The sequence below is a fragment of the Meriones unguiculatus genome, chromosome 14 (assembly GCF_030254825.1).
Source record: "Meriones unguiculatus strain TT.TT164.6M chromosome 14, Bangor_MerUng_6.1, whole genome shotgun sequence".
In the NCBI taxonomy this organism is placed as follows: domain Eukaryota; kingdom Metazoa; phylum Chordata; class Mammalia; order Rodentia; family Muridae; genus Meriones; species Meriones unguiculatus.
Genome location: NC_083361.1, coordinates 14048756 through 14074557, shown reverse-complemented (window position 1 = coordinate 14074557; position 25802 = coordinate 14048756). Strand labels below are relative to the sequence as shown.

Here is a 25802-nt window from a genome sequence, read left to right as displayed (position 1 = left end):
ATCAAAAGTGTGTACCAAGCCGGCCTGAGCTACATAAAGAGACCCTGTCTGAAAATAAGAAGTTCTGATGACACAGTGTGCCTGAGGGTAGGTTTAATTCCCAATAGCCACACACGCACGCACGCACGCACGCATGCACGCACGCACGCACGCACGCACGCAGGCACGCACACACACACACAGGCCAGTGAGATGGCTCATAAAGCTTGGTGATCTGGTCCCCAGAGCCCACAAGATGGAAAAAAAAAAAAAATCAACTCCTGAAAGTTGTTCTCTGACCTCTACACACACCTGGTGGCCTGTCCGTGTGCATGCGCACACCGACACGTCAAATAAGATAAATAAATAAAATTTAAAAATGTAAAGCTGAACATTGGTCTTAGGGAAAAAAATGATACTATTAAAGACTACAGTATCGATTCGTTAACTTTGAACTCATAATTAACAACACCACAACTCACGCCTGAGTTACCTGAGGGTAACTCGTGGTTTTTTTCTCCATAACGCACACCTAAGCCTCTGCGAGCTGAGGAATGCCAGGCAGCGCCTCATCACCACAGCCGGGAGCATTTTGGGCGGCTTAGCACCAATAAAGACACAGAAGCTGGCACTGAAGTACAGATGCAGTGGTGCACTCAGGAGCAGAAGCAAAAGGATCAGACATTTGGAGCCAGCCTGGGCTACAAGAGGCCTTGCCTCGGAAGAACACAGAGCTAGGCACAGCTATGCCTGTCCGTAATCTCAGCGACTAAGAGGCTTCTGAAGCAGAAGGACTCTGAAATTTGGGTCTAGCCTGGGCAACTTGGCAAGACCTTCTCTCAAAAAAAAAAAATATCTGGGGACTAGAAAGACGGCTCAGTGGGTTAAATCACTGGCTGCCAAGCCTTGTGGCTTCAGTTCAATGTCTGGAAAGTAAATGGTGAAAGACAAGAACGAACTCCTGAAAGCTATTCTCAGACCTCCACACACACGCTGTGACTCACACGTGCGCGCGCGCACACACACACACACACACACACACGTAATTAAAAAACAACTAAATGAAAAAGCAAACAGGTAGCTCAGTAGTTGACTACTCACTTACTGAGTGTGCAAGCCTAGATGATGTCACTGATAAAGAAAAAAAAGACTAAACAAACAACAACAAACTGGCAGGATGATGCTGACCTGCAATGGCAACAGCTTGGGCTAAGGCAGGAGGATTCTAAGCCTGAGCTATAAAGTGAGTCTTTGTCTTGAAAAGAGAAAAAGAAAAGCCAGGCTCGATGCTGCACACCTCCAGCCCCACCACTCAGGAGGCTGAGAGTTTGAATCCAGCCTGTTCTACATAGTGAAACTCCAGACCAGCCAATGCTACATAGTGAGACGTTGTCTCAAGACAAAACAACAAAGGGGAGTGGGGGAAGGAAGAGGAGGAAAGAAAGAAAAGAAAAAAAGAAAGGAAGGAAGGAAGGAAGGAAGGAAGGAAGGAAGGAAGGAAGGAAGGAAGGGAGGCACGAAGCCTGGTACATTAAGCTAAGAGATGGAAACCTGAACGCTCGTGAGCAGCAGCTAAAGAGAAGGCCATGTTGAAAGGCAATATTCGTTTATAGTATTCTCCCCCTGCCGTTAAAATGTGTTTAAAGCGGTTGTGCTGAGCATACCGGCTCGTATCTGAACTCCAAAGTATTCAGAAAGCTGACTCAGAAGGATCACTGCCAGTTCCAGTGAGATACAGACAGAGCTGGACTCTGTCTCAAAACAACAAACCAAAATGTCAGCCTCTCAGGGATGTGTAAGGATGCAGTCGCCGCCTCTACCCACAGGGCAGCAGCATCTGTGAGGCTTGATCTGACAGACTGAGGGAGAGAGGAGATGATGATTCAGGAGCAACAGTGAGAGACTTCAGTGCTTCGAGCGAACAGAAGACTTGAGCAGTGTGCACAAACCAAACCTAAACGTCACCGTCAGGGTGGCCTGCCCAGCAGCTGCAGATCTTCACAGTACCGCAGAGATGTTCTCCAGGACAGACCAGAGCCAGCTGGGCTCCACGGGTTTGAAAGGACTGACGTCATACAGAGAATGTAAAGAGCGAAAAATCAGATAATAATAATAATAATAATAACAAGATAAATTTAGGGAATTCAAAAATAGGTGGAAATGAAGCAACACTGTTCAGGAGCTAAAAGGTCAGAGAAGAGGACTATACAGCCCCACAGAAGCAAAGCGGGCAGCACACAGCTGTAATTCTGGAGCTCGGAAGGCAGAGGCAGGAGCGTCACAACTGGAGGACAGCCGGAGCCACATCACAAAGATGACGTCGACTTCACACCGCTATTACAGAGTGAGCAAGGCCGGGCATCACTTTCCTCCCTGAGTTAGCCGTGGCCTCCCCGGCACAGAGATCCTCAGCGTGGTGATTGAATGAGAATGGTCAAGCAGGCGTTTGAACGTCTGGTTCCCAGTGGGTGGGCTGTTTAGGAAGTATGAGGAGGTGTGGCCTGGTTGGAGGAGGTAGGTGAGTCATGGAGAGTAGGCTTTGCGGTTTCAAAAGGCCACATCAGACCCGGTCTCTCTCTGCCTGCAGCTCAGGGTACAGCTCTCACTCAGCTCCTTCTCCAGCACTCTGCAAGCTGCCATGCTTCCTGCCCTCGGAAACTGCAAGCTGGCCCCCAATTAAATGCTTTCTTTTACAAGGTTGCCTCGGTCATGGTGTCTCTTCACAGCAATAAAATAGTGACTAAGACACTCAGTAAGTATATGGTTTTGTGTGTGTGTGTGCGTGTGTTTTCTTAAGACAGTGTCTTGTTCTATAGCTCGGGTTGACCTGGAACTTGCTATGTAACCCAGGCTGGCCCTAGAGACTCCATGCTCTTGCCTTCATCCCTTAGGGACCGGGTACATGGCGTGCACCACATGCTTGGAGATCAAGGCGTGCTGAAACAGTAGCTGCCTGCTTCTGCAGCTGACGGGAAGTGGATTTAAAGACCCGGACAAAAAAGAGATTGTGCAAGAGGCTCAGGAGCTTAAGGTTATCGTCAGTTACATAATAAGTTCAAGGCCAGCCTGGGCTACCTAAGACTCTAAAAAATAAAAATAAAAAAAGAACCAAGGGATCTTGCAGCCTCCATTACAGTGCCAACCTCCCTGAGCTTCCTGGAAGAAAACACAAGCAAGGCACACAAGTAGAGGCATTTCGGGTCTGAACCAAACTAAACACAGGCCTGGAATATACTAGGTAAGTTCTCTACCGCTGAGCAGTATCCCCAGTCCTAATTTTGGTGGGTGTGCTTGTGCACACATGCACTTGTAGCACCCATGCATTCTGTGCCCTGCACATTCATGAAGTCAGAGCACGATTTCAAGAGTCAGTTCTCTCTCCACCGTGGGTTCTAGGGTCAAGCGAGGGTTGTCTGGCAAGCGATTCTACCCACTGAATTTTATCTTATCCTCTGTTGCCTTTCAACAACCTGAGGTTCCCATGCAACAATTTAAAAAAAAAAACAACATTCTATTTTTAAAGATTTATTTATTATTTATCCAGCATTCAGCCTGCATGCTTGCCAGAAGAGGGCACCCGATCTCACAGATCTCACTATAGATGGTGACGAGCCACCATGTGGTTGCTGGGAATTCAACTCAGGACCTTTGGAAGAGCAGCCAGCGCTCTTAACCTCTGAGCCATCTCTCCAGCCCGCAACAATTGTTTATAAAGTGCAATACAGTGCTTGATAATGGGCTTGGAGAGACGATTCGGTGGTTAAGAACAGTGGTCGCGCACGCCTTTACTCCCAGCAGAGACAGGTGAATCTCTGAGTTTGAGGCCAGCCTGGTCTAGGCAGTGAGTTCCAGGACAGCCAGAGCTACACAGAGAAACCCTGTCTTGAAACCCGCCCAAAACAGATAAATAAAATAAGAGGACCGGAGTCTGATTCCTAGCACCCACGTCGGTTGGCTCACAACTACCTGTGACCCCAGCTTCGGAGGATCCAGCACCCTCTTCTGGCCTCCTCAGGTACCTGCACACATGTGGCATTCGCCCACACAGGCGTACACGCTACACACAAATGCGTACATAATATAAGAAAATAAACAGTGGTGGTGCTCTTGCGGGGGACCTGGGTTTTGCTCCCAGCGCCACACAGTTGCTCAGACCCAGTCATTACTCCAGATCTGGGGGTTCCCTTGCCGCCCTCTTCTGACCTTCTTGGGCACCGGGGGGCGCACACACACACACACACACACACACACACACACACACAGAGGCAAAACACTCTGCATTACTTTACTCTTGCTGCGACAGACCTAAATGACCAGGCAACTCACTAAAGAGAGCCTTTCGTCTGGAGCTCATGGTCTCAGAGGGTTCGAGTTCACGGCCACCGTGGTTGGGAGCTCGCATCTTGAGACTCAGCGTGGGGCGAGGGGATTCAGAAGGCAGTCTTCTGAAACCTCAGAGCCCACCCCCGATGGCACACCTCCTTCCACAGGACACACCTCCTGATCCTCTCAAACAGTCCTGCCAATTATTAAAGGGCCTACGGGGACCCTTCCTCTTTAGACCGTGAGCTGCCGGAGGACACAATTCCCAGGTCCTTTCACTCTCTGTGGTTCGGGGTTTCCTTTTCCCCGAGCTGAAAGTCGCTGTTCTTCGTTTGGCGGATGCGAGGATCGCAGGAACTGACCCCCTTGAAGGGGACTGGTGAAGAATAGATGTTCAGTCTGCCTTTGAGACAGGGTCGGTCTCTCTGTGTAGTCCTGACTGTCTTGGAGCTCTCTCTGTAGACCAGACCGTCCTAGAACTCACAGAGAATTGCCTGCCTCTGCCTCCCGACGGCTGAGATCAAAGGCGTGCGCCACTTCTTTAGTTAAACACTGATCTGTAAAGGATTCTGAGATCCCCAGATCCCAGCCGGATTCTTAAAAGAAATTCCAACCTCCGCCACTAGGGGGAGAGCTCACTCGCGCTCGCTTACCCAGAGACGTGAGGGTTTTAACATGACTATCTCTCCAGCCTTTCCCACGCACCCCACACCCAGCAAACCTAGCTAAAAGCGGAACCACAAGGTGCTCTCTGAGTCACTATATTCTCCAGCAGTAGCAATATTATCTAACGAAAGTCCCTCCAGGGCTTTCACTGGTTCCCAAGGACCATCCAAACTCTGCCTGAAGCTAAGGCCCTGCTCAGTCTGGCCTGCCCTCCTTAGGGCTATCCTGGACCTCGCCGGCTCCTGCCTCTATCCCTTCTCCTCGACGTCCTTCCCCCATCTCCACCTTCTGCAACCTGGTGGCGAGGGCCTTTAATCCCAACATTCGGGAGGCATAGGCAGGTAGATCTCTGTGAGTTTGAAGCCAGCCTGGTCTACACAGTGAGTCCAGGACAGCCAGGGCTACGTAGAGAAACCCTGCCTCAAACACACACACACACACACACACACACACACAGGAAATAAAAATAAAATAATAAATTAAAAGGCCACATACCTCATCGATTCTCCCGAAAGTGACCTTGCTCCTCCCCCTGAGCTTTGGGGGCTAATTTCTGACATATTTTCTCTTATATACACAGCCGGCATCATAGGTGAGGTTTTAATCCAGCCGATCTGGCTGCAGCGGGTTCCAGCTCTTCAATGGGAGCCCACACCGTGGCACTCTTTCAGTGCCCACGGTACCTAGCCCAGAGAGTTGCTCATAGTGCGATGCAAAGAAATAACCAAAGAAGCTGCTGATCTAATCGGTACCTCTTAAATCTTCAGTGATTTAAGGGCTCTGGGAGATCAGCAGCTCGGCCTCATTGATCTGAGCCCTCGGCCATATGTCTAACCCTGAACACTCACGATTATTTCTATTGTCTCTTGATCCGTAACGCGTACAAGCACCTTCTCCCGACACCCTGAGCAGGGGGAAGACAAGGTGGTTGCTTACCAGAGCCTAGGCTCTGTAGTGAGGCTTCTGGATCACACAGCTCTGGAGAGTGGGGTGGGGATGGCAGGCTCTGAGGGCCTCTTCCATGCGACACATCTATCACTCTTAGACAGTATGGTATCTGAGAGAGTCTCTGTGTGAAAGGACACCTTGTAGGAGTGTCCCCTTCTTGGCTCCAGTTAGACAACGTAATCCTGACTCCCCCTTTGTAAAATGATGGGTTCATTTCAAAGCGGGCGGCTGTGAGAGAAGGCTCAGCAGCTGAAAGCATGGGATGTTCTCCCAGGGGGCCTGAGTCGCCAGCACCCACCTCAGGTGGCTCAAAACCACTATATATAACTCCAGCTCCTATGCTCATGTGCACATACACACAGAGAGAGACACACACACTTTAAAATATCCCCCCCGAGACAGGGTTTCTCTGTGTAGCCCTAGCTGACCTAGAACAGTTCTGTAGGCCAGGCTAACCTTAAACTGCCCCCAAGTGCTAGAAATAAAGGTATGTACCGCCACTACCTGGCGAAAATAAATAAGTAAATAAAACTTTTTTAAAAGTCACTGTAGCAGAGTGGTGATGGCACACTCTTTTAATCCCAGCATTCCGGAAGCAGAGGCAGGCAGATCTTCGTGGGTTCAAAGCCAGCCTCGCACAGCCTGGAATAGTTCTAGGACAGCCAAGGCTACACGGAGAAACCTTGTCTCAGAAAACAACAACAACAAAGTGACTGTAACAGGCCTAGCCCCGGAAGGTTCTTGAAGTATGTTATCCAGTGTGAATCAGTGGCTGTTGACTCGACGACAGTCACTTCCGTGTCTGGGAAGTTCACCGCACCAACGACTGAGCGGTTGCCAGGGCAACTGAGAACTGCGTTCTTTGCCATAGCAAAGTAGCTCAGGTTCAAACACTCTACCCTCCTGCTTCAGCTTCCAGACTGTTGGCCTTACAGGGATGGGCCACCGCACCCAGCGGTGCTCTCTTTAGCAGAACCCAAGTACAAGGCAAAGGGTGAGCATCTCCAGGGCAGAGAGTAGATGCATTTGTGTGCCAGGCACTTGGGAGAACAGGAATAAGCAAGACAGTGATCCCTGACCAGCCAGCTGTGGGAACCAGATGAGACCTAGACTGTGGGGTTTTCCTGTGGTGTAGAGTCAAAGGGATGACTTAAGTTTTATTTATGAATTTAGAGACAGGATCTCAGGCTGGAGAGATGGCTCAGCAGTGAAGAGCACTGGCTGCTCTTCCAGAGGTCCAGAGTTCAATTCCCAGCAACCACATGGTGGCTCACAGCCATCTATAATGGGTCTGATGCCCTCTTCTGCTGGGCAGGCAGACAAGGCACTCATCTACATAAAATACACAAACAAGCCTCTAGAGGGAGGAGCTCAGTACATAGCCCGGCCACCCTCACACCAACAGTCATTGTGCCTTGGCCTTCCAAGTGAACACAGGACTCTACTTGGTTTTGTCAAATCCAACTGCTTTATTAGATCAATATTCCACATGTACGAGTGTGCCTGAGTACATGGAGGAGTCCTGGGAGGTGAGAGGAGGGTGCTGGATTCCCTGGAAGTAGATGGGTGTGAGCTGCCACATTGCTTCTGGGAACCGAACCTGGATCCCCTGCAGTAAGGCACTAACCTAACCTAACCTAACCCCTGAGCCATCTCTCCAGACTCTCAAATCCAAACTTAAACAGGAGAGATGGGCTAGCATTGAAGAGCGCATGCTGCTCTTCCAGAGGACCCGGGGTTTGATTCCCAGCACCCACATCGGGCAGCTCACAACTGCTGGGGCCTCTGGGGACACCTGCACGCGCATGAACGTACCTGCGCACAGTTTTTTTTAAAGTACATTTTATTTATTTGGTGTGGGATTAAGCGCATATCCACATTCCTGCCACAGCATGCCTGTGTTGGTTCGAGGACAATCTGCAGGGGTTGACGCTCTCCATCCATCGTGTGGGTCCCAGAAACCCAACCCAGAGCTTCAGCCTTGCTTGCAAGCCATCTTATCGGCCCAACCATCCTACCAGTCCAGATTCGGGGTCTTGGTTTTGCTGTTTGGCTTGTGTGTGTAGGTGTGAGAGAGAGACAGACAGCTAGACTGACAGACACAGAGACAGACAGAGAGACCGAGCGAGAGAAGCTGGTAGTGCATTTTAATTGATTTCAACACCCCTTTCCACTACTCCCACCCCGCCCCTCCTTCCCATGTGAGGTGGGCTGGGTTTGGCTGTCCTCGGGGCTTCATAACACACCTGAAAACACCTGCAGGCAGGTCTGCTTCTTCACCCTGGAGTCAGGACGGAGCTGGCAGCTTTCGAGTGCTGCCACCTACCACCCTTCTGGTTGCTCCCTCATCATAGAATATAAGAAGACATCCTCTGGACCACAGTGGTCCAGAGGATGCGGGCGTGTCTCACCAAGTCTGACAACCTGAGTTAGGTACCTGGGACCCACATGGAGGAAGGAATCAGATATCCCCTGACTGCCACAAGGGCTCTGTGACACACTCATGGCCCAACACACAAAACGAATACCTGTGGTAAATCAACGAACAAAGAAAGTATGGAAGCTGGGCGTGGTCACGCACATCTTTAATCCCAGCATTCGGGAGGCAGATCTCCATATGTTCCATCACACAGTGGAGGCCAGCCTACAGAGCGAGTTTTAGGACAGCCGGATCTATGCAGAGCGGCCCTGTCTAAAAGCGAGAGGAAAGAGGGAAAGAGAAGAAAGGATGCACACGTAGCCCAGTGGTAGGATGCTCTCCTAGCATCCGGAGTTCCTGGGTTCAATCTGCATGATGGCTCTGGCCTAAAGGTAGGATGATGAATTCGAGGCCAACCTCCACACCCAGCAACCTCGGGCTAGCCTGGGTTATTACTGTCTCAACAAAATCCAAAGGAGAGGGGCGGGTCTCCAGAGGTCCACTGTGAAACGTGGGTGAGTTCCCTTAGCATCCCTGCGGGCCACAGGCCCCCTCGGGCCGCAGAACCCTCCCGGAAGGGCACCCTAGTGGCCGAGGCGGGGAGAGGACGGCGTACCTAGGCGGGAAACCCGGGCGCGCGCCCGGGAGGCCACGTGACGCCGCGGGCCCGCGCAGGCTCGCCGGGCAGGCGCGGGGGCGGGGCGCGCGGGGGCGGGGGCGGAGCCTGGCGCGCGGCCCCGCGGGTGACAGGGAGGGCGGGAGGGGCGGGGCCGCGCGCGGGAGGGGCAGCGGGGGGAGGCGGGAGGAGTGGAGATGGCGGCGGCTGCGGCGGCTCCGGGGGGCGGGGGTGGGGAGCCCCGGGGAGCCGCTGGGGTCGGCCCGGGGGTCCCGGGGGAGGTGGAGGTGGTAAAGGGGCAGCCCTTCGACGTGGGCCCGCGCTACACACAACTGCAGTACATCGGCGAGGGCGCGTACGGCATGGTCAGGTGAGGGGGCGTCCCGGGGAGGGGGGCTCCGGGGCCGGGACCGCAGGCGCGTGCCCCGGACGTGGGGGCCCGGGGAGTGTCGCAGGAAGGGATGGTGCAGTGACTTCTGGTGGACCAGGCGCTACTTTCTCCGGGGAGGGGGGGGTTGGAGGCGCCGAAGCCACCTTGTACTGTTAAGGGAGGGGCACCTGGGGGACCCTGGGGACACAGGGTGGAGCTGAGAGGATGAGTATTCTTGGTGAAGGGGGGTGGTGGTGAAGGACCCTCAAGCAGGTAGTGGGAGCCTTGGATCCCCATAGTGAGGCTGTGTTAGAGAGTTAAGGAGAGGAAAGCTCAGGGCGGGGCAAACCTTTGCACCCCTGCCCGGGACAAGGCCAAGGGGCCCAAAGTAGCAGGAGGCCCGAGGGTCTGCCCTATGTTGTGAGATTCGGGCTTGTGAGTTCTCCCTTCCCCACTACGTACTCTGGGCCTTTGTTCCTCTGGGGAAGGCTCTGCAACCCAGGTACCTCAGAGGGAGACCGGCCCCTCCTCATCTCTTTCCTCCTGTCCCATTACTGAATCTCCTTGGCTTCATCTACATCCTTCACTCAGCTCCCATCCCCTGGACCTGTCTTGCTTGGATTGAGAGCGCAGCGTGGGAATGGGGAGGGGGGTGAGGGCAACTGGAATGGAAGAGGGTCCAGGAGAAAGGAAGTGAGTGGCCACTCTCTTCCTCTGTTTGTGAAGTCACTGAAAGGCTGCCTGGCTGGTCCCCAGCTTTCTCCCTGGAGGTTCCAGGCCTTCACAGCAGGAAGGAGCCAGCATTGTTTACGACTTGGCCGGAGCCCTCTCCTGCTCTCTCTGGTCCCTGCCAAGGCCTGGGTGGGGCCACTGGGCCTAGATTCCCCCTTTGTAAGGCCACCTCTCTGTGGCCCCCTCAGCTCTGCTTATGACCACGTGCGCAAGACCAGAGTGGCCATCAAGAAGATCAGCCCCTTCGAGCATCAAACCTACTGCCAGCGCACGCTGAGGGAGATCCAGATCCTGCTGCGATTCCGCCATGAGAACGTCATAGGCATCCGAGACATCCTCAGAGCGCCCACCCTGGAGGCCATGAGGGATGTGTATCCTCACTTTAGCCACGGCCCCAGAGCTAGGCTAGGGAACTTGGGTTTGTTTTCTGTTTCCATCTTTTGTACCACCCTCCAAAAAAAAAAAAAGGCAGCAAAATAACTTTTTAGTAGAGAGCCCACCGTGTAAGCACACTGGCAGGCCTTAAATGGATCCTGGACTGTTGTAGCGGAGTGGAGTGGCCTTTCTGCTCTGTGTCCCAGTATGGTGTGTGTGTGTAGGGTTGGGGGCAGGGGTTAACGCTGGGCAAAATGATCTCTATGGGAGCTTTGTCTTCAGCAGTTCAGGGACATGACCCAGTCTCTGCCCACAGCCCATTCTTGCTTAACAGACTCATGATTCTTTTTTTGGAGACCTCACTCGGGACGGAAAGCAGGGAAGAAAACCGGTATTGGGCATGGCTGGTGCTTTGATGTTCTAATTCAACTCTAACTCCCCTGTGAGATGCGGCTTTACCACTTCCATTTCAAAGATGAGGAAACTGAGGCTCCTCGAGTGAAGCTTTGCATCGCCTTCTGGGGGCTGGGCAGTACTTTCTCCACCCTGGGGGGGGGGTGGCTGTTAAGGGAAGGGCACCTGAGGAGTCACAGGTGGCAGCCAAGCCTTTGCACTCCCGAGCCTGGCCTAGCCAGGGGCTGGAGGAAGGATGAGGGGTCCAGAGAGTCTGCCTATACAAGAAAGCCTGGATTCAGCTGTTTCTGTGTGTTGCTTCCTCTTCTCCCCCACCTGGCTCTCTGGGAGCCTTCCCACTCTTCTGAGAGCCCCACCCTAATTACCTATGGACTTGTACCTTGCTCAGGGCAGGCGGTCCAGCCGCCGCCGCCCTCGCTTGATACTGCTTGCCTCTGTTCGAATATCTAGTTCATTGTCCACATCTGCTTCCTGCTTCACTCCATTGTTAGCCGTCTGTAGCAGCCACGGCCTCTTCCCCACCCGCCCCTCCCAACCCCAGGATTTGTTCTGCAGCATCAGGCAAGCCTGACCACATGGGAGCTCCAAACTCCCGGCTTGCTGTGTGACCTTAAGCAGGTCGCTGCGTCCCCAGACTCCCACAGTTACAAAGCAGCAGGGTTGGTCCATGTATGTGTGTCTCCGTGCGCTTGTCCTCTCTCCTCTTGAGAAAGGGGCTCACTGTGTAGACCAGGCTAGCCCTGAACTCACAGAGACTTAACTACCATTGCCTCCTGAGTGCCACCGGGCCCAGTTCACAGGTCCTCTGTAGAAGACAGTTCAGACTTAGCTTTTTGAGAAAGTGTCACTGTGCATCCCTGGTTGGCCTCAGGCTAACTTTGTAGCCCAGACTGGCCTTAACCATCCAGCTAATCCTCTTGCCCCTGCCTCTCAAGTGCCCAGATTACAGGAGTGAGGTACCACACCCAGCTCCTGCCTGCTCCTCCAAAGACAAGCCAGATGCCATTTGTTTATGTTTAATCTTTGTTTTATCTTCAAGTATAGAAGGACTTTTAGTTCCCCGCCTTCTGGTGTGCGGTCAAGCGCTCTGTAGGAGCATGCTGTTGGGGAGTGTCTCCTCACTTTTCTGGCACAAATCATTCCCATAAGGCAGGCATTTATTTTTAAGCAAACAGTTACTGTGTGCCAGATGGTGTTTGAGCATTATCTCATTTAACCCACTCACCGGCCACATAGCTCGCCCATGGAGTAACAACAGCACTTGTCTGCTGAGCACTCCGGTGGGCATCTTGTCCTCACGGCTGCCTCTGAGGAGCAGTTACTCCCCCTGCTTGTCAGCTCAGGAAACTGGGGCATGGACAGGTTAAGAACCTAGCGCTGTTGAGGTAGAGTGGGGACTTCAGACATGAGTGGGTTAACTTAGAACTGCTCTTCCCAAGTTCACCCACTACAGTGTATCAGCACCCTCATTTGCCCAGTAGGAAAACTGGGGGCCCAGAATAGATGTGCCTTGCACCCTGGCAGCTCCAGGCTTTGTAGAGCTCAAGGGGTCCTAGCTGGAGGGAATACTTGACCTACTGGCCAGAGCCTGTTTTCCTTAATAAAGTGTCTCCTACTCCCCACAACCTGGGGGGGCGGTCTCTGGATTCATCCTCAGTTACATTGTTCAGGACCTCATGGAGACAGACCTGTACAAGCTGCTGAAGAGCCAGCAGCTGAGCAATGACCACATCTGCTACTTCCTGTACCAGATCCTCCGGGGCCTCAAGTACATACACTCAGCCAACGTGCTCCACCGGGATCTGAAGCCCTCCAACCTGCTCATCAACACCACCTGCGACCTTAAGGTCAGAGGCTGAATGCCTGCCTCTGCTTCCCTGGGCCTGGGACTTCTGGGTGACTGGCAGAAGCAGCCTTGGAGCATGGCAGGCAAAAAACAGCATAGGCAGGGCAGGGGTACTTCCTGGGCGGTAGAGGCCTTAGGCACCTAGTTCAGTGGCCCGGGTTTGATTCCAGATCTGTGATTTTGGCCTGGCCCGGATTGCTGACCCTGAGCACGACCACACTGGCTTTCTGACCGAGTATGTGGCCACACGCTGGTACCGAGCTCCAGAGATCATGCTTAACTCCAAGGTAGGAGAGCTTCCCATTTCTGCAAGGAAGTCCTAGAGCCCTCTTTGAGCCTTGGCACAATCCCTCTGGCCCTTGGGCCTAGCAAGATGTAGAAATAAGAGTTTTCCTAGCTTCTGTCCTCCACCCTTTGGATCTAAGTTGTCCCAAATGTCAGGAATGGCCCTGATAAGGCTGGCCAGGGAGTTCAGCACATTCTCCTCCCCAGGGCTACACCAAATCCATTGACATCTGGTCTGTGGGCTGCATTCTGGCTGAGATGCTCTCCAACCGCCCCATCTTCCCCGGCAAGCACTACCTGGACCAGCTCAACCACATTCTAGGTGTGAGGCCTGTCTGGCCGAGAGAAATGGGAGTTAGCTTATCAGAGGTGACGTTTCTGGAGGGGGAGGCCTGGGTACCACATTGTGGGCCCAGCCTCGCCCAGTGTTTCTGTAAGGTACTCTCCCCGTTTGAAAGCTGGGGGAAAGCAAGGCTGAGCCCCGCACCTGCGGAAGACCACAGCCAGGGTCCGAGGCCAGGGCTCCCTGGATCTCAGCCCTTTGCTCTTCATCCCTACCCCAGTATGGTAGATGAGGAGGCAGGTGGGGCTGCAGGTGGCTGGGCTTGGGCTCCTGTTCTTGTCTCCTGACCTGTTCCTGGGAAGAGGACTTGGCTTCTCACCCGGACAACTTGTTTATCTGCAGGCATCCTGGGCTCCCCATCCCAGGAGGACCTCAACTGTATCATCAACATGAAAGCTCGGAACTACCTGCAGTCTCTGCCTTCTAAGACCAAGGTGGCTTGGGCCAAGCTTTTTCCCAAATCTGACTCCAAAGGTGAGTGAGACAGAGGATCTCGGGTAGGCGAAAACCCAGCAGCAAAGAAGGGTGTGTGCCCCAAACACCGCCTCAGTACATGGGCTCCTGGGCACTGGACAAAGGATGCCCACGGAACTCCCCCAGGCTTCCTCTTGACTGCTGTTCCTGCCTTTCCTTAGCACTTGACCTGCTGGACCGGATGTTAACCTTCAACCCCAACAAGCGTATCACCGTGGAGGAAGCGCTGGCTCACCCCTACCTGGAACAGTACTATGACCCGACAGATGAGGTGGGCTAGCTCCGCACCAGCGGCCCGGAGGGGAATTAGCATCCCAAGTGCCTGGCCTGTGCCTTACTGTCTTTGCCCCCTAGCCAGTGGCTGAGGAGCCCTTCACCTTTGACATGGAGCTGGATGACCTCCCCAAGGAGCGGCTAAAGGAGCTGATCTTCCAGGAGACAGCCCGATTCCAGCCAGGGGCACCAGAGGCTCCCTAACAACAACAGACGTCCCTGTCCCCTGGGACTTGGTGAGTGGCTCACAGTGCCCCTGCAGGGCCACGCCCTAGTCCCAGGCCGCCCGTCCTGCGTGCCTCATCATCCCCATGTGTGGTAGCAACAGAAGGGTCAGGGCCTGCTGGTCATTTGTGGCCATCCGGTCCTTTGTGGACCACTCATCCTCCAGCTCCATCCATTTCCCACTTGTCATCAGCATTCACTGGAGACCCACCAAGGTGGGGTATCCAACCCCTTTTGAGGAGCCGGTATTTTGGGGGCAGAGTATACCACGGTGGTTTTGAGAGGAGCCTAAGGTCAAAGTAGCACTTGGTGGTGGCTGCTGTTATTGGCTGCAGATAAGGAAGCCAAGACCACCCCCCCAAACCCAGTGGACCCTATGGGGTCTTCTCACCCAGCTGACAGTTCTTTTCTGTCCATTCCTTCCTTCAGGTCCTGCTCCTACCTGCCCCTTCTCTGCAGATTGTCAGAAAATGAACTTTGCTCAACCCAGACCCCGGCAGCCCAGGCTGGACCAAGGGTGGGCCTGGCCACCTTCTCTCACTTTCCTGGGGTCTCCTGCTTTAGGCAGGCTTCTCCCACTCCACCCCCCTGCCCCATCTCCCTGGGGCCTGAGTGGTGAGGTGGCCCCAGAGCTGATTTCTGCTGCTCCGCCTTTACCTGTTCCTGCTAGCCCCAGCTCTGGTAGACCATTCTGGAATGGAAGGGCTCTGACTGCCCTGAGACCTATGCTATGGAGGGGTGGAGGACACCGAGTGGGGACCCAGGCTAAGCTCTGCCCTACTCATCTTGTGGGAACCCCACCCCATCTTCCCTGAGGGAACATTCCTAAGTCTCAAGGGCTAGTTTCCCCGAGGAGCCAGGCCGAGGCCAAACCCTTCTCCCTCTCAAAGCTGCCACGTGTAACGCCCTTGCTGCTTCTGTGTGTGGGTGATTGGAAGTGGAGGTGGGGCCCGTGGAGAGCCGGTGCCCCTCCTCGCCTCCCCGTGCCTGTATCTAATATATAAATATAGAGATGTGTATATGGATGACCCCGCCTCCGTCTCTGTGCGCCGTCTCGACCGCTCCTGCTGCTCTGGTGACCCACCCCTGCTTCCATCTGATGGCTTTACATGGCCCTGGTGGCCTTTGGCTCCAGCTGGCCAGGGATGAGGATAGGTTCTAAGGAGGCCCATCTCCTGGGAAGGGGTCAGTTTACTTTTAGTCACTGTCTTCCCCAACAGCTTCCTGTTTAACTGGCTGGAGTAATTTGGGGTGACTCAGGGCACCCTACACACCCCCAAACTCCCGGGAAGTGGCAAAGGTAGTAACTTACAGGTCCTGGTCACAAGCACCCAAGGGAGGCAGGGAGGCTAAAAGATGGGGGAGGGGCTGGTTAACCTCCCCCCCCCATGCTCCAGTACAGAAGGGGGTCTGTTGGGATCTATGAGAGTTCTGTGGACACGAAGCTCAGAGCTGCCTGCCTTAGTTCCTGTGCCTGCCCCAGCTCTGGGCCGTACTGCAGTCTGGCCACGTTCCAGCAGCACTGAGCACTGAGCAGGCTCAGCAGGTCCCGGGGCGTGGCACTGCCCAGCGCGGAGCCAGCCTACACCGACTCAGCAGGCAGGCTCAAGCCGCAGGCAGCAGAGCCCTTCGGGGACTCGGGAGGCTGTGCTCTCAGGAGGCTGTGCTCTTGGCAGAAGCCTGCTGTGGGAGCGAGGCTATGATCCCCCTCCTGTACTTGGCTCTGCCCACCCTGGGCAGCTATGTCCTGTTGTCTATGTTCTTCCTGCGCCGACCTCATCTGCTGCACACACCCAGGGCTCCAGCCTTCCCTATCCGCCTGGCTGCTCATCGCGGAGGTAAGCCGAGTCAAGGAGGTGGGGAGGGTTGGAAGCCATTTGGGGTGGAGTGAGCCTAGTGAGACAGGTGTCACGGTGGGCAGCGCACAGTGAAGATGCAAGGTGTGAGCGAATGTTAAATAGAGGCAAAGGTAAGGGGTGTGAGCTGGGGGGGCCAGGGGGTGGCTGGAGGGCATGGGGTGGCGAAGGAGAGGCCTTTTCAACTTGGCTGACTGGAAGAGAGGAAGCCTAAAGCAAGTGGGAGAAAGGCAGGCGGGAAGGTCCGAGCAGGCCCCGGGAACCCACCCAAATCCTTTACACAGGGTCTGGCGAGCGGCTGGAAAACACGATGGAGGCCATAGAGAAGTGAGTCCATTCCCCAGCGCTTTCCACGCAAGGTGATTTGTGATCTGCATGGGCAGCCGGGGCTGCTAGTTCCTCCCTCCCTGATCTGGGTGTCTGGAAGCCCCTGGAATCGTACAGGTGGGCTCACAGGTCCTACCATGGATTCCGTCCCAACCTCTCCCCTCCCCTCCACGCCCTGACCCTTCCCTCGCCCCCTTCCCCCACCAACCTTTGCTCCCTTAGTTCCATGGCCCAGCGAGCAGATCTCTTGGAATTTGACTGCCAGCTCACACGGGACGGTGTGGTGGTGGTGTCACACGACAAGAACCTGTCCCGCCAGTCAGGCCTAAATAAGGATGTGGACACCCTGGACTTTGAGGTGAGCTTTGCAGCCCCTCACGCTGGGAGTTGCCGTACTGGCACACATGCGCCCTGATGACGCTCCTCTGCCATCCACAGGAACTGCCCCTCTACAAGGAAGAACTGGAGATTTACTTCTCACCGGGTAGGACGGGTAGAGCCAGTCGGGCACGACCCAGCCACCTTCGAATATGCTCCCCTAAACTCCTCCCACGAATCCACTTATCCTACCCTGACCCCAGTTTCTGTGACCCCACGCCCAGGCCACTTTGCTCACGGGTCAGATCGGCACATGATTCGCTTGGAGGACGTATTCCAGAAATTTCCAAGGACGCCCATGATCGTGGAGATCAAAGAAAAAAATGAGGAGCTCATTCATAAGGTAATGCTGTGTGTAGCGTGGCAGGTGAGGGCAGGCCCAAGAAGGCCTGGCTTCCCTTACGCCCCTGACCTTCATCCTAGGTAACCAACCTGGCGAGGCGCTTTGACCGAAGTGAGATTACTATTTGGGCTTCAGAGAAGAACTCAGTCATGAAGAGGTGCAAGGCTGCTGTGAGTCCCTCCCTCTCTGCTATCAGGCTAGAAGCCATGACAGCCAGCCCGTGGAGCCTATGATTAAGGGGGGCCCAGAGGAGCCCCAGGAACTAGCCTTGGGGAACTCCCATCCCGAAGAGCAGGATTTGGTAAAACAGTGACTGCATGCACTAGCATAGTGTTGTCATGGGGCCAGCTCTAGACAACCTCCAAACCTGTGTCGGTCAGTTGTTACCCTGACAGAACTTCAGGCAACGACTTTTAACCCGCATCACTTTGGCCCCATAGCTAGGGGTCAAGAGGGCGTGAGAAGCAGGGCTGCTCATTAGTAACAGCTTAGGAGCAGAGAGACAGTGCCTTCTCCCTTCTTCCCCGTTGTTCTGGCCTGAGAGGTGACTAACACCACACACCAGCATGGAAGCGGGTGCCAGGCTGCTGCTTCCTTCCCACCCTACGGAGCTGGTGCTGCCCGCAGTGGGGGTCTTCTTCCTTTAGCTAACTCTGTGGAAACGTCCTCAGGCATGCCCACAGGGGCGTTTCAGCAAACCCCTGGGTACTGCTTGATCTAGTCAAGTTGACAGAATCAACCACTACACTGTTCAAGGTGGGACTCTGATGTCCAGCCCTGATCCCCTCAGCCCCCACCGACTCTCCGCTGTCTCGGGTGCAGACAGACGGGTCTGCCTCCTCACCTCTCCCCTTGCCGCCCAGAACCCTGAGATGCCAATGTCCTTCACAATATGGCGATCGATCTGGATACTGCTGCTGTACTACCTGGGGCTGCTGCCTTTTGTTTCGATCCCTGAGAGGTTTTTCTTCTGCTTCCTGCCCACCATCATCAACAGGTACCCGTGGTGAGGTGGGGCTTAAAACCGCCCTGCTCGGGCCATGCTGTCTAGGATCTGTGTGGGGATGACCCGGATCCCCAGTTCCCTAATTTCCTCATAGTCCCCAAGGTTCTTTAAATATTTCATTTTTACTTTTTCTGTGTGTGTGTGTGTGTGTGTGTGTGTGTGTGCATGTGCATGTGCCTATGTGCCTGCCACGTGTGTGCAGTTACCAGAAGAGGGTGTCAGATTCCCAAGAACTGGAGTTACAGGCGGCTGTGAACCACCCAGCGTGAATGCTTAGAACCAATTTCAAGTCCTCAGAAAGAACAGCAGGTTCTTAGCCACTGAGCCATCCCTCCACTCCCAAGGCCCTTTAAAGAGGCTAGCGGTTCCTTTTTGTTCTTGATTCTGTTTTACCGAGACACAATCTCACCTATGTTAAGCTGGCCTGGAACCAAGTGGCTGGGGAAGACACTGGATTTTTAATCCTCCGGCCTCCACGCTCTGGTGTTGCAGTCGCAGGCATACATCACCACACCTGGTTTCATTCAGTGCTAGAGACTGGATCCAGGGCTTTGGGTTATGCTGGGGACACTCCGCCAGTGGAACCACATTCTGTTTTGTTTTTAATTTGTTATAGGTGTGCGCCTGCTGTAGTGTGTATGTGGAGGTCAGGGACAACATTTTCTCTGCCTTCTCTACATTACGTAGCTTCCAGGGCTGAGGCTTTCATGGCAAGGACCTTTAGCCACTAAGCCACTGTTTCTCAACCTATGGGTCAAGGCCCCCTTCGGGGGTTGAACAACCCTTTCACAGGGGTTGTCTCAGACCATCGGAAAATACAGATATTTACTTTGCAAAAAGCACGAGCAAAATTATAGTTGTGAAGTAGCGATGGAAATAATTTTATGGCTGGTGGTCACTGAAACATGAGGAGCTGTGTAAGAAGGCTCGGGGTGCACACCATCGAGAGGACCCGATGGTGTTTTTGTGAGACAGAATCATACTGTGTAGCTCAGGTTGGCTTCAAACTCTCAATCCTTCCCAGTGCTGGGAGCGTGGGCCCGCACCACTGTGGTCCTTGCCTGGCATTCATGAACACCTAAGGTATTTGTGACCTGCCTGAGCTGGCAGGCTAGTATATATCACTATGTAGTTTTAGAAGAAATTCACTTAAAACCGGTCAATGCATTTGTAGTAGGACACAGTGATTCAGGTAGGTCAGTCTAGTAAAGAAACCTGATGTGCTTGGGTCGGCTACGAGTCCTTCCTCGTGCTCAGAAGGTGAGTTAGCCCACCCCACAGTAGCCCTGTTGACAAAGTAACTGTGAGAGGACGTATTAGGAACTAGATACTTCCTTAGCTTGAGCCTGCCTCCTCCTCTGTTGCCATCTAACAACTTCCCTAGGACTGTCCCCAAAGACGAGGTTCTCAGGAGAGCTAGCTGGCCCCACAGCCCCACCCCAAAGCTTTGTGTCTGCAATAACAGGGTTAAAGGCTGTTACCTTACATTTCCCCTCCCAAACGGCAGCGTCATGATCCTCCCCCCAATAGTTTCGGAGATGAAAAGGTTCCACAGCTGGGCAAACTTGAGTGCCCGACCGGGGACCCAGCTCTACAAGTCAACCCTGGAGAGGGAGCATTACCTCATCTGAAGAGGCTGGCCCAAATTTAGGCACACATCTGTAATCCCAGCATTCATGAAAGGCCAAGGCCTGAGGGTTGCAAGTTCTGGATCAGCCAGCCTGGGCTATTCTTAAAATCCCACCCTTGGAGCCTGGTACAGGTGGCGCACGCCTGTAATCCCAGCACCCCAGGAAGCAGAGGCAGGAAGATCTCTGATGTGAGGCCAGCCTGGTCTACAGAGTGAGTTTCTGAACAGCCAAGGCTACACAGAGAAACCCTGTCTAGAAAAGCAGATAAATAAAAAACAAACCACACCCAGGCTCAACCAGGAGGACCTTTGTGATGTCTGCTTCTGGAATCAAGCTGGTCCAGGCCCACAAGAATTTCTTCAGGCTAGACCAAGGTTATATTGGCCAAAGAGTCATTACTACCCCACCCCTGTGAGACACACACACACACATACAGAAAGATACCAAGGAGCTGACCCCGCCCCTTCTCTCCACAGGACGTACTTTCCGTTTTCCTGTGGATGCTTCAACAAACTGTCAGCTCTGGTTACAAAGTGGTGAGTGGGCGAGGCGGCTAGGTGGAGGGTCCAGGGGCCTGCCACGTGCCTTTGTCTCCTCTCATCCCCGTATTCATTGCCTTTGCCATCCCCATCTTCACTCCCCAGGGTCATCATGCGGAAAAGTCTGATCCGACACTTGCAGGACCGAGGGGTGCAGGTGAGGACACTACCAGCACCCCAGCAAGGAGCTGGTTCCCTGTTAGCAGAGTTTCCGTCAATCCGTGCTATGCAGCCGATCGTTTGGGCAGGATCTTACCCCTGAATGTCAGTTTCTTTGCCTGTAAACTGCAGGGAATGGCATCTGTAGCTCTTTTGGATGTGTACCTGGTACTTAATCAGGAACTGATAAGCATTAGCCACTGATCATGACTTGTGGCCTGCTAGGAGCATGCTAAGAAGCCACGCCCAGCCCACCCGATTGCTCTGCCTTGATGGTGGGCTATGGAAATAGTGAAGGCATTTTGGTGTGTGTTTTGGTGAGTTTCGTTTTATCCTTTTTTAATGTGTAATAAGTGTTTTGCCTGTATTGTCTCTGGCCTGGTGCTGAGGCCAGAAGATGGTTTCAGATCTCTTGAAGCTGGAGTTACAGGTAGTTTTGAGCTGCTGTGTAGATACTGGGGTCAAACCCAGGTCCTCTGGAAGAGCAGTGAGTGGTCTTAACTGCTAAGCCATTTCAGCAGCACCCTTTTTTGTTTTGTTTTGTTTGTACAGCCTTGGCTGTCCTGGAGCTAGCTCTGTAGACCAGGCTGGCCTAGAGCTCACAGAGATCCTCCTGCCTCTGCCTCCTCGAGTGCTGGGACTACAGGCATATGCCACCATACCCAGCTGCTCGAGTCTAATTTTAAGTGTATAGGTGTTTTGCATGCATGTTTGTCTGTGAACCACATGTGTGGCTGGTACTCAAAGAAGCTAGGAGAGGGCATCAGATTCCCTGGAAATGTAGTTACAGATGGCTATGAGCCACCACGTGGGTGCTTGGAACCGAAACAGCATCCTCCGGAAGAGCAACCAGTGCTCTTAACCACTGAGCCATCTCTCTAGCCCCTGATTTTTTGTTTTGTTTTATTTTTATGTAGACCAGGCTGGCCTCAAACTCATGGCAGTCCTCCTGTCCCTGCCTCCCTAATGGTGGAATTGCAGGCATAAACCACCATGCCTGGCTTTGGACCTAGGACTTTTTTTTTTTTTTTAGAACATTTTAAAAAGATAATTTATTATTTTTATTTTATGTGCACTGGTGTTTTGTCTGTGTGCATGTCTGTATGAGGGTGCCAGATCTTGGAGTAACAGACAAGTAGTTGTGAGCTGCCTTGTGGGTGCTGGAATGTGAACCTGGGTCTTCTGGAAAAGCAGCCAGGGCTTTTAACTGCTGAGCAGTTTGTCCAGCCCCAGACCTCGTTGAGATGGCTCCAGACATTTACCAGGGATGAGAGCTTTCTGTCAAACGTGGGGGAAAGAAGCGTAGGGACCTGTTAGCCCCACGTGTGAAGGACAGGAGCCAGTTCTGAGGACCATGGACAGAGGGAGGTGGGATCCGTCAGAAGAATGGTGGGAAGAAGATGGCTCTTGGGGAGAGGAAGAACTTCCCAGACAGGCATCTACGGGGCTAAAAGCTTGGAGGAGCGAGAGGCTGGGCTTAAGAGGAACTGGTTGGGTTACGTAGGCTAAGGGCAGTGGAGGTCAGTCAGGCCCACTGGCCGAATGTCTGACAGGATCGGAACCTTCAGCACCCAGGGAGGGAAGCTTTTAAAGGTCTGCCTCAGCAAACCTGATCCAGGTAAGTTCACTTGGTCTATAACGCGTAGACCCCATGGTGGGACAGATGGAGAGTGTCGGTAAGAGCCTGATACTGCCATGGACAGGAAACAAGCTTGGGTGACACCAGTGCGGACAGATGGAAGGGTTAGCTGAGAGAGAGGCTTTGTCTGCTGCCTGTGTCTGGTGTCACAGACAGGCAGGACAGAGAGGTTTGTTTTTTTTTCCTTACCAGCTCTCTCATACCTCTGACACCCACATGTTTAGAGATGGGACCTCATTTGTTAAACCCTCATTTGTTAAGACACCCAGAGATCCAATGACTTTCCTGGAATAAAAATGCCATGTCAGATGAGCTGGAGAAATGGATCAGACATTAAGAGCACTGGCTGCAATTCCACAGGTCCTGAGTTCAATTCCCAGCACCCACATGGTGGCTCACAACCATCTATAATGAGATCTGGTGCCCTCTTCTGATATGCAGGTGTACATGCAGGCAGAATATTGTATACCTAATAAATAAATAAATCTTTTTAAAAAAAAAAAAAGCCATGTCAGCCAGATGCAGGAGCCCAGGCACAAAACACTTGGGGAACTGAGGCAGGAAGATGGTGCGTTGTAGACCCGTTTGGGCCAAATAACTCCCCCTGCCTTAAAAAAGCAAAACAGGGAAAACAGAAAGGGCAGTAAATAGATATATCTTCAGTGTTGCTAGAGTTGATAGGTTTTTGTTAAAAAAAATTATGAGTAAAATAAAAACTTAAGTTTTATAATATACTATATTTAACAAACAGAAATTAAATATATATAAAAAATAGAAACGGCAGTAAAATGATTCAGTGGCTTAAAGGCTTTCTGCCATCAAACCCGGTGACCTGAGTCCAATCCACAACTCCTAAGCGTTGTCCTCTGACCCACATACTTGGGGTATGTGTACCCGCCCCCACATAAATAAATATAACCAAATTTTAAAAACGAAAAGCCAGTCGCTCCGTTGGTAGAGCGCTTGCCCAGAAGCCACAAAGCCCTGGGTTCAGGCTCCAGCACTGAAAAAAGAAATGAGGTCACGCGGCTCCTCAGTTGAGAGCACAGGCTCTTCCAGAGGACCCAGGTTTGGTTCCAGCACCCACTGGCTTACAGTCATTTCTAACGCCAATCCCAGGGGATCAGATGCCCTCTTCTGACCTCTCTTGGTACCAGGCAAGCATGTGGCACACAGACATACGTGTAGACAAAACATTCATACCTGTGAGACAAACAGATAAAAATCTTTAAATTAAAAAAAAAAAAGTACAAATAAAAAAAAAAAAAAAACAGTAAAAGGAAAACACAAAACAAACAAAAGTGTAGTGGTCTATGCCTGTGACCTGAGCTCTTGGGAGATGGAAACGGAAGGACAGAAGCCGGCTACATAGAGTTTGAAGCCAACTTGATTCCAGGAGACCCTGACAAGGAAGAGACCATGAGATTGTAAAGTAGTGATGGGCTTTTTAGTTCTAAGAGAATGTTACACTTATTTGTATCTGTGTGTGTGTGCACGGGGTGGGCCGCATCCCCCAGTGCGCGTGTAAAGGTCACAGAGTACATAGCAGGAACCAATTCTCTCCTTCCGCCATGTGGATCCTGAGAGTCACGCTCAGGTGCTCAGGTGCCCTCCCCTGCTGAGTCATTTCCCTGGCCCTGGGTTGGGTTTGCTCTGTAGTACTGGGGATCAAACCCTGGGCTTGTCACATACCAGGCCAGGGTAAAACCACTGAGCAACATCCCCAGCTGTCGGGCTGTTTGTTTGTGACAGGTCTTACATAGCCCAGGCTGGCCCCTGACCTCCCTGTGTCCTCGAATTTCTTTCCCTTCTGCACCTTGCCTCTCAGTGCTGTGAAAACAGAGAAGCTCCAACTCACCGCCAGTTCACCACTGTTGTTATTTAATAGCATTTCTTGTTTGAGACAAAGTTTCATTGCGCAACCCTGGTTGGCCTGAAATTTACTCTCAAGACCAGGCTGCCCTCGAACTCACAGAGATCTGCCTGCCTCTGCTGGGATTACAGGCTTGTGCCACCACGCCCATCTTGTATTTATTTTTGACTCGGGTTCTTGCCCTATAACCCTGGCTGGTCACTACTCTGTGTGGCCCAGATGGCATCAGACTTTTCCTCCCTCTTGCCTCAGCCTCCCAAGTGTAGGGCCTATAGCACTGACACTTGGCTCTTAGATCATACAGTTTGAAAACCCCAAAAAGATAACCGTCAGCTCCAGGACACCATTGCTGGAAAGGCTGTGTGTGCAGAAGCGGGGCCGCCTCCATCCTGGACGTAAAGGGAAGCTCTGGGTAGATGTCTGGAAACTAACTTTCTCATTCTTCCCTGCTCAGGTGCTATTTTGGTGCCTTAACGAAGAATCCTATTTTGAAGAGGCCTTCAGCTTGGGAGCCAATGGTGTCATGACCGATTACCCCACAGCCCTGAGACACTACCTGGACAAGCAGGAACTAAAAGCCCCAGCCTCCTCTCACTGAGGCCCTGACCTGTCTTTCTCTTAAAAATTAAATAAATAAATATTTTCTTGTCAGTAACACAGTTCACAGAGCAAGGTGTTGCAGGGTCAGTCCTGAAGGCTATAAAAATGGCATTTTAGGGGCTGGAGGTGTAGCTCAGTGGCAGAATGCTTGCATACCATAAATGCAGCTCTGAGTTTAGTACAGACTGCATGTGCGTGCTCATATCATCTTAGGGGAGATCAAGAAAACCTGGTGTGAGCCGGGCCTGGTGACGAACATCCTTAGCCTCAGCACTTGGAAGGCGGAGGCAGGTGGATTTCTGTGAGTTACAAGCCATGGCTACAAAGTGAGGCCCTTCCCCCACAAAAACAGCCTGGGGTGCTAACACTGCCCCACTTGATCCATTACATTCAAGACACAGCACCACAGGCAGTTGCCAGCTCGGCCTCCACTCTGAAGCACGCTACCCGTCCTGTTCCTAGACCCTGGAGATGCAGAGAAGAGTGGTTTTCCCGAAACCAGGCATACAACAAGGCCCTTGGCTTCCCTCGGGTTGCTGCTGCTGGTCTCCTTCCCCACTCACGCAGCAGGCGGGCACGAGTGGGCTCACGGGCTCCCCCACCGTGCCAACTGCTCACTTTCTGATCTCCAGCAACGGAACCTAATTCATTTAGTGATTATGCCCATGCGGTACTTTTCGGGCCTGCTGGGTACTGGGACTCTGCAAGTGAACGCGAGTCTTCTGTATGGCAGACACACGTCGAAACAGACATTTCCATTAGGGTCAGGCCTACAGTCGCCTGGAGGCGGGGCGAACCGGAGGATGCCCGAGGTGGATGATGCCCAGCAGCAGAGATTGGCTTCTGAAGCGTTGGTTGCTGGGCGTCCAAGAGCAAAAGGGCATCTCTAGCCCTTCCCTTCTAGGACTCTGTTGTTCCACGTGCTTGGTTAAAGTGAGAATTCCAACTCCGACTCTTACCATCTGGATAATCTCTGGAGAACCCGGTCAAATGGAGAAACGACAGGGTTGTGGCAGGGATTACACCCCACGGTGGTGGGTGGATGAACGAAGACCATTAGTGCTGTTTCTCAGGGGTGTGCGTCCAGACACCGCCCTGCCTCTGCCCCCACGCTGAGCCTCTCCGATCACCAGGGGCGGCTAAAGGGACGATCGGGCCGGGCC

At 52.9% G+C, this 25802-nt stretch overlaps 2 protein-coding genes across 3 annotated transcripts; both read left to right on the top strand.

The window, feature by feature from the left end:
- The first annotated feature begins 9117 nt into the window (after positions 1 to 9117).
- Positions 9118 to 15313, top strand: Mapk3 (mitogen-activated protein kinase 3). Its single transcript, XM_021635898.2, has 9 exons — positions 9118 to 9321; positions 10242 to 10424; positions 12500 to 12689; positions 12859 to 12975; positions 13181 to 13295; positions 13659 to 13790; positions 13952 to 14061; positions 14145 to 14299; positions 14718 to 15313. The coding sequence occupies exons 1-8, from the start codon at positions 9149 to 9151 to the stop codon at positions 14265 to 14267; spliced, it is 1143 nt and encodes a 380-aa protein (XP_021491573.1). The 5' UTR covers positions 9118 to 9148; the 3' UTR covers positions 14268 to 14299; positions 14718 to 15313.
- A 147-nt stretch (positions 15314 to 15460) lies between these two features.
- Positions 15461 to 24701, top strand: Gdpd3 (glycerophosphodiester phosphodiesterase domain containing 3). 2 transcript variants are annotated; one of them, XM_021635899.2, is made up of 10 exons: positions 15461 to 16126; positions 16429 to 16471; positions 16694 to 16829; positions 16910 to 16955; positions 17074 to 17192; positions 17273 to 17362; positions 18056 to 18189; positions 20306 to 20365; positions 20474 to 20525; positions 24494 to 24701. In XM_021635899.2, exons 1-10 carry the CDS (start codon positions 15988 to 15990, stop codon positions 24635 to 24637), a joined length of 963 nt encoding a protein of 320 aa, XP_021491574.1. In that variant the 5' UTR covers positions 15461 to 15987; the 3' UTR covers positions 24638 to 24701. The 2 variants fall into 2 exon arrangements, with proteins under 2 accessions (XP_021491574.1, XP_021491576.1); XM_021635901.2 differs by having other exon boundaries at positions 16021 to 16126; positions 16429 to 16588.
- The last annotated feature ends 1101 nt before the right edge of the window (positions 24702 to 25802 follow it).

Excerpts from the sequence above, each read along its gene's own strand:
- Gdpd3 (XM_021635899.2), top strand. The coding sequence starts at position 15,988 with ATGATCCCCCTCCTGTACTTGGCTCTGCCCACCCTGGGCAGCTATGTC. Across the intron at positions 20,366-20,473 it reads TCAGCTCTGGTTACAAAGTG|GGTCATCATGCGGAAAAGTC; the intron begins GTGAGTGGGCGA and ends TTCACTCCCCAG. Across the intron at positions 20,526-24,493 it reads TGCAGGACCGAGGGGTGCAG|GTGCTATTTTGGTGCCTTAA; the intron begins GTGAGGACACTA and ends TTCCCTGCTCAG.
- Mapk3 (XM_021635898.2), top strand. The coding sequence starts at position 9,149 with ATGGCGGCGGCTGCGGCGGCTCCGGGGGGCGGGGGTGGGGAGCCCCGG. Across the intron at positions 12,690-12,858 it reads ACACCACCTGCGACCTTAAG|ATCTGTGATTTTGGCCTGGC; the intron begins GTCAGAGGCTGA and ends GTTTGATTCCAG. Across the intron at positions 12,976-13,180 it reads AGATCATGCTTAACTCCAAG|GGCTACACCAAATCCATTGA; the intron begins GTAGGAGAGCTT and ends TCTCCTCCCCAG.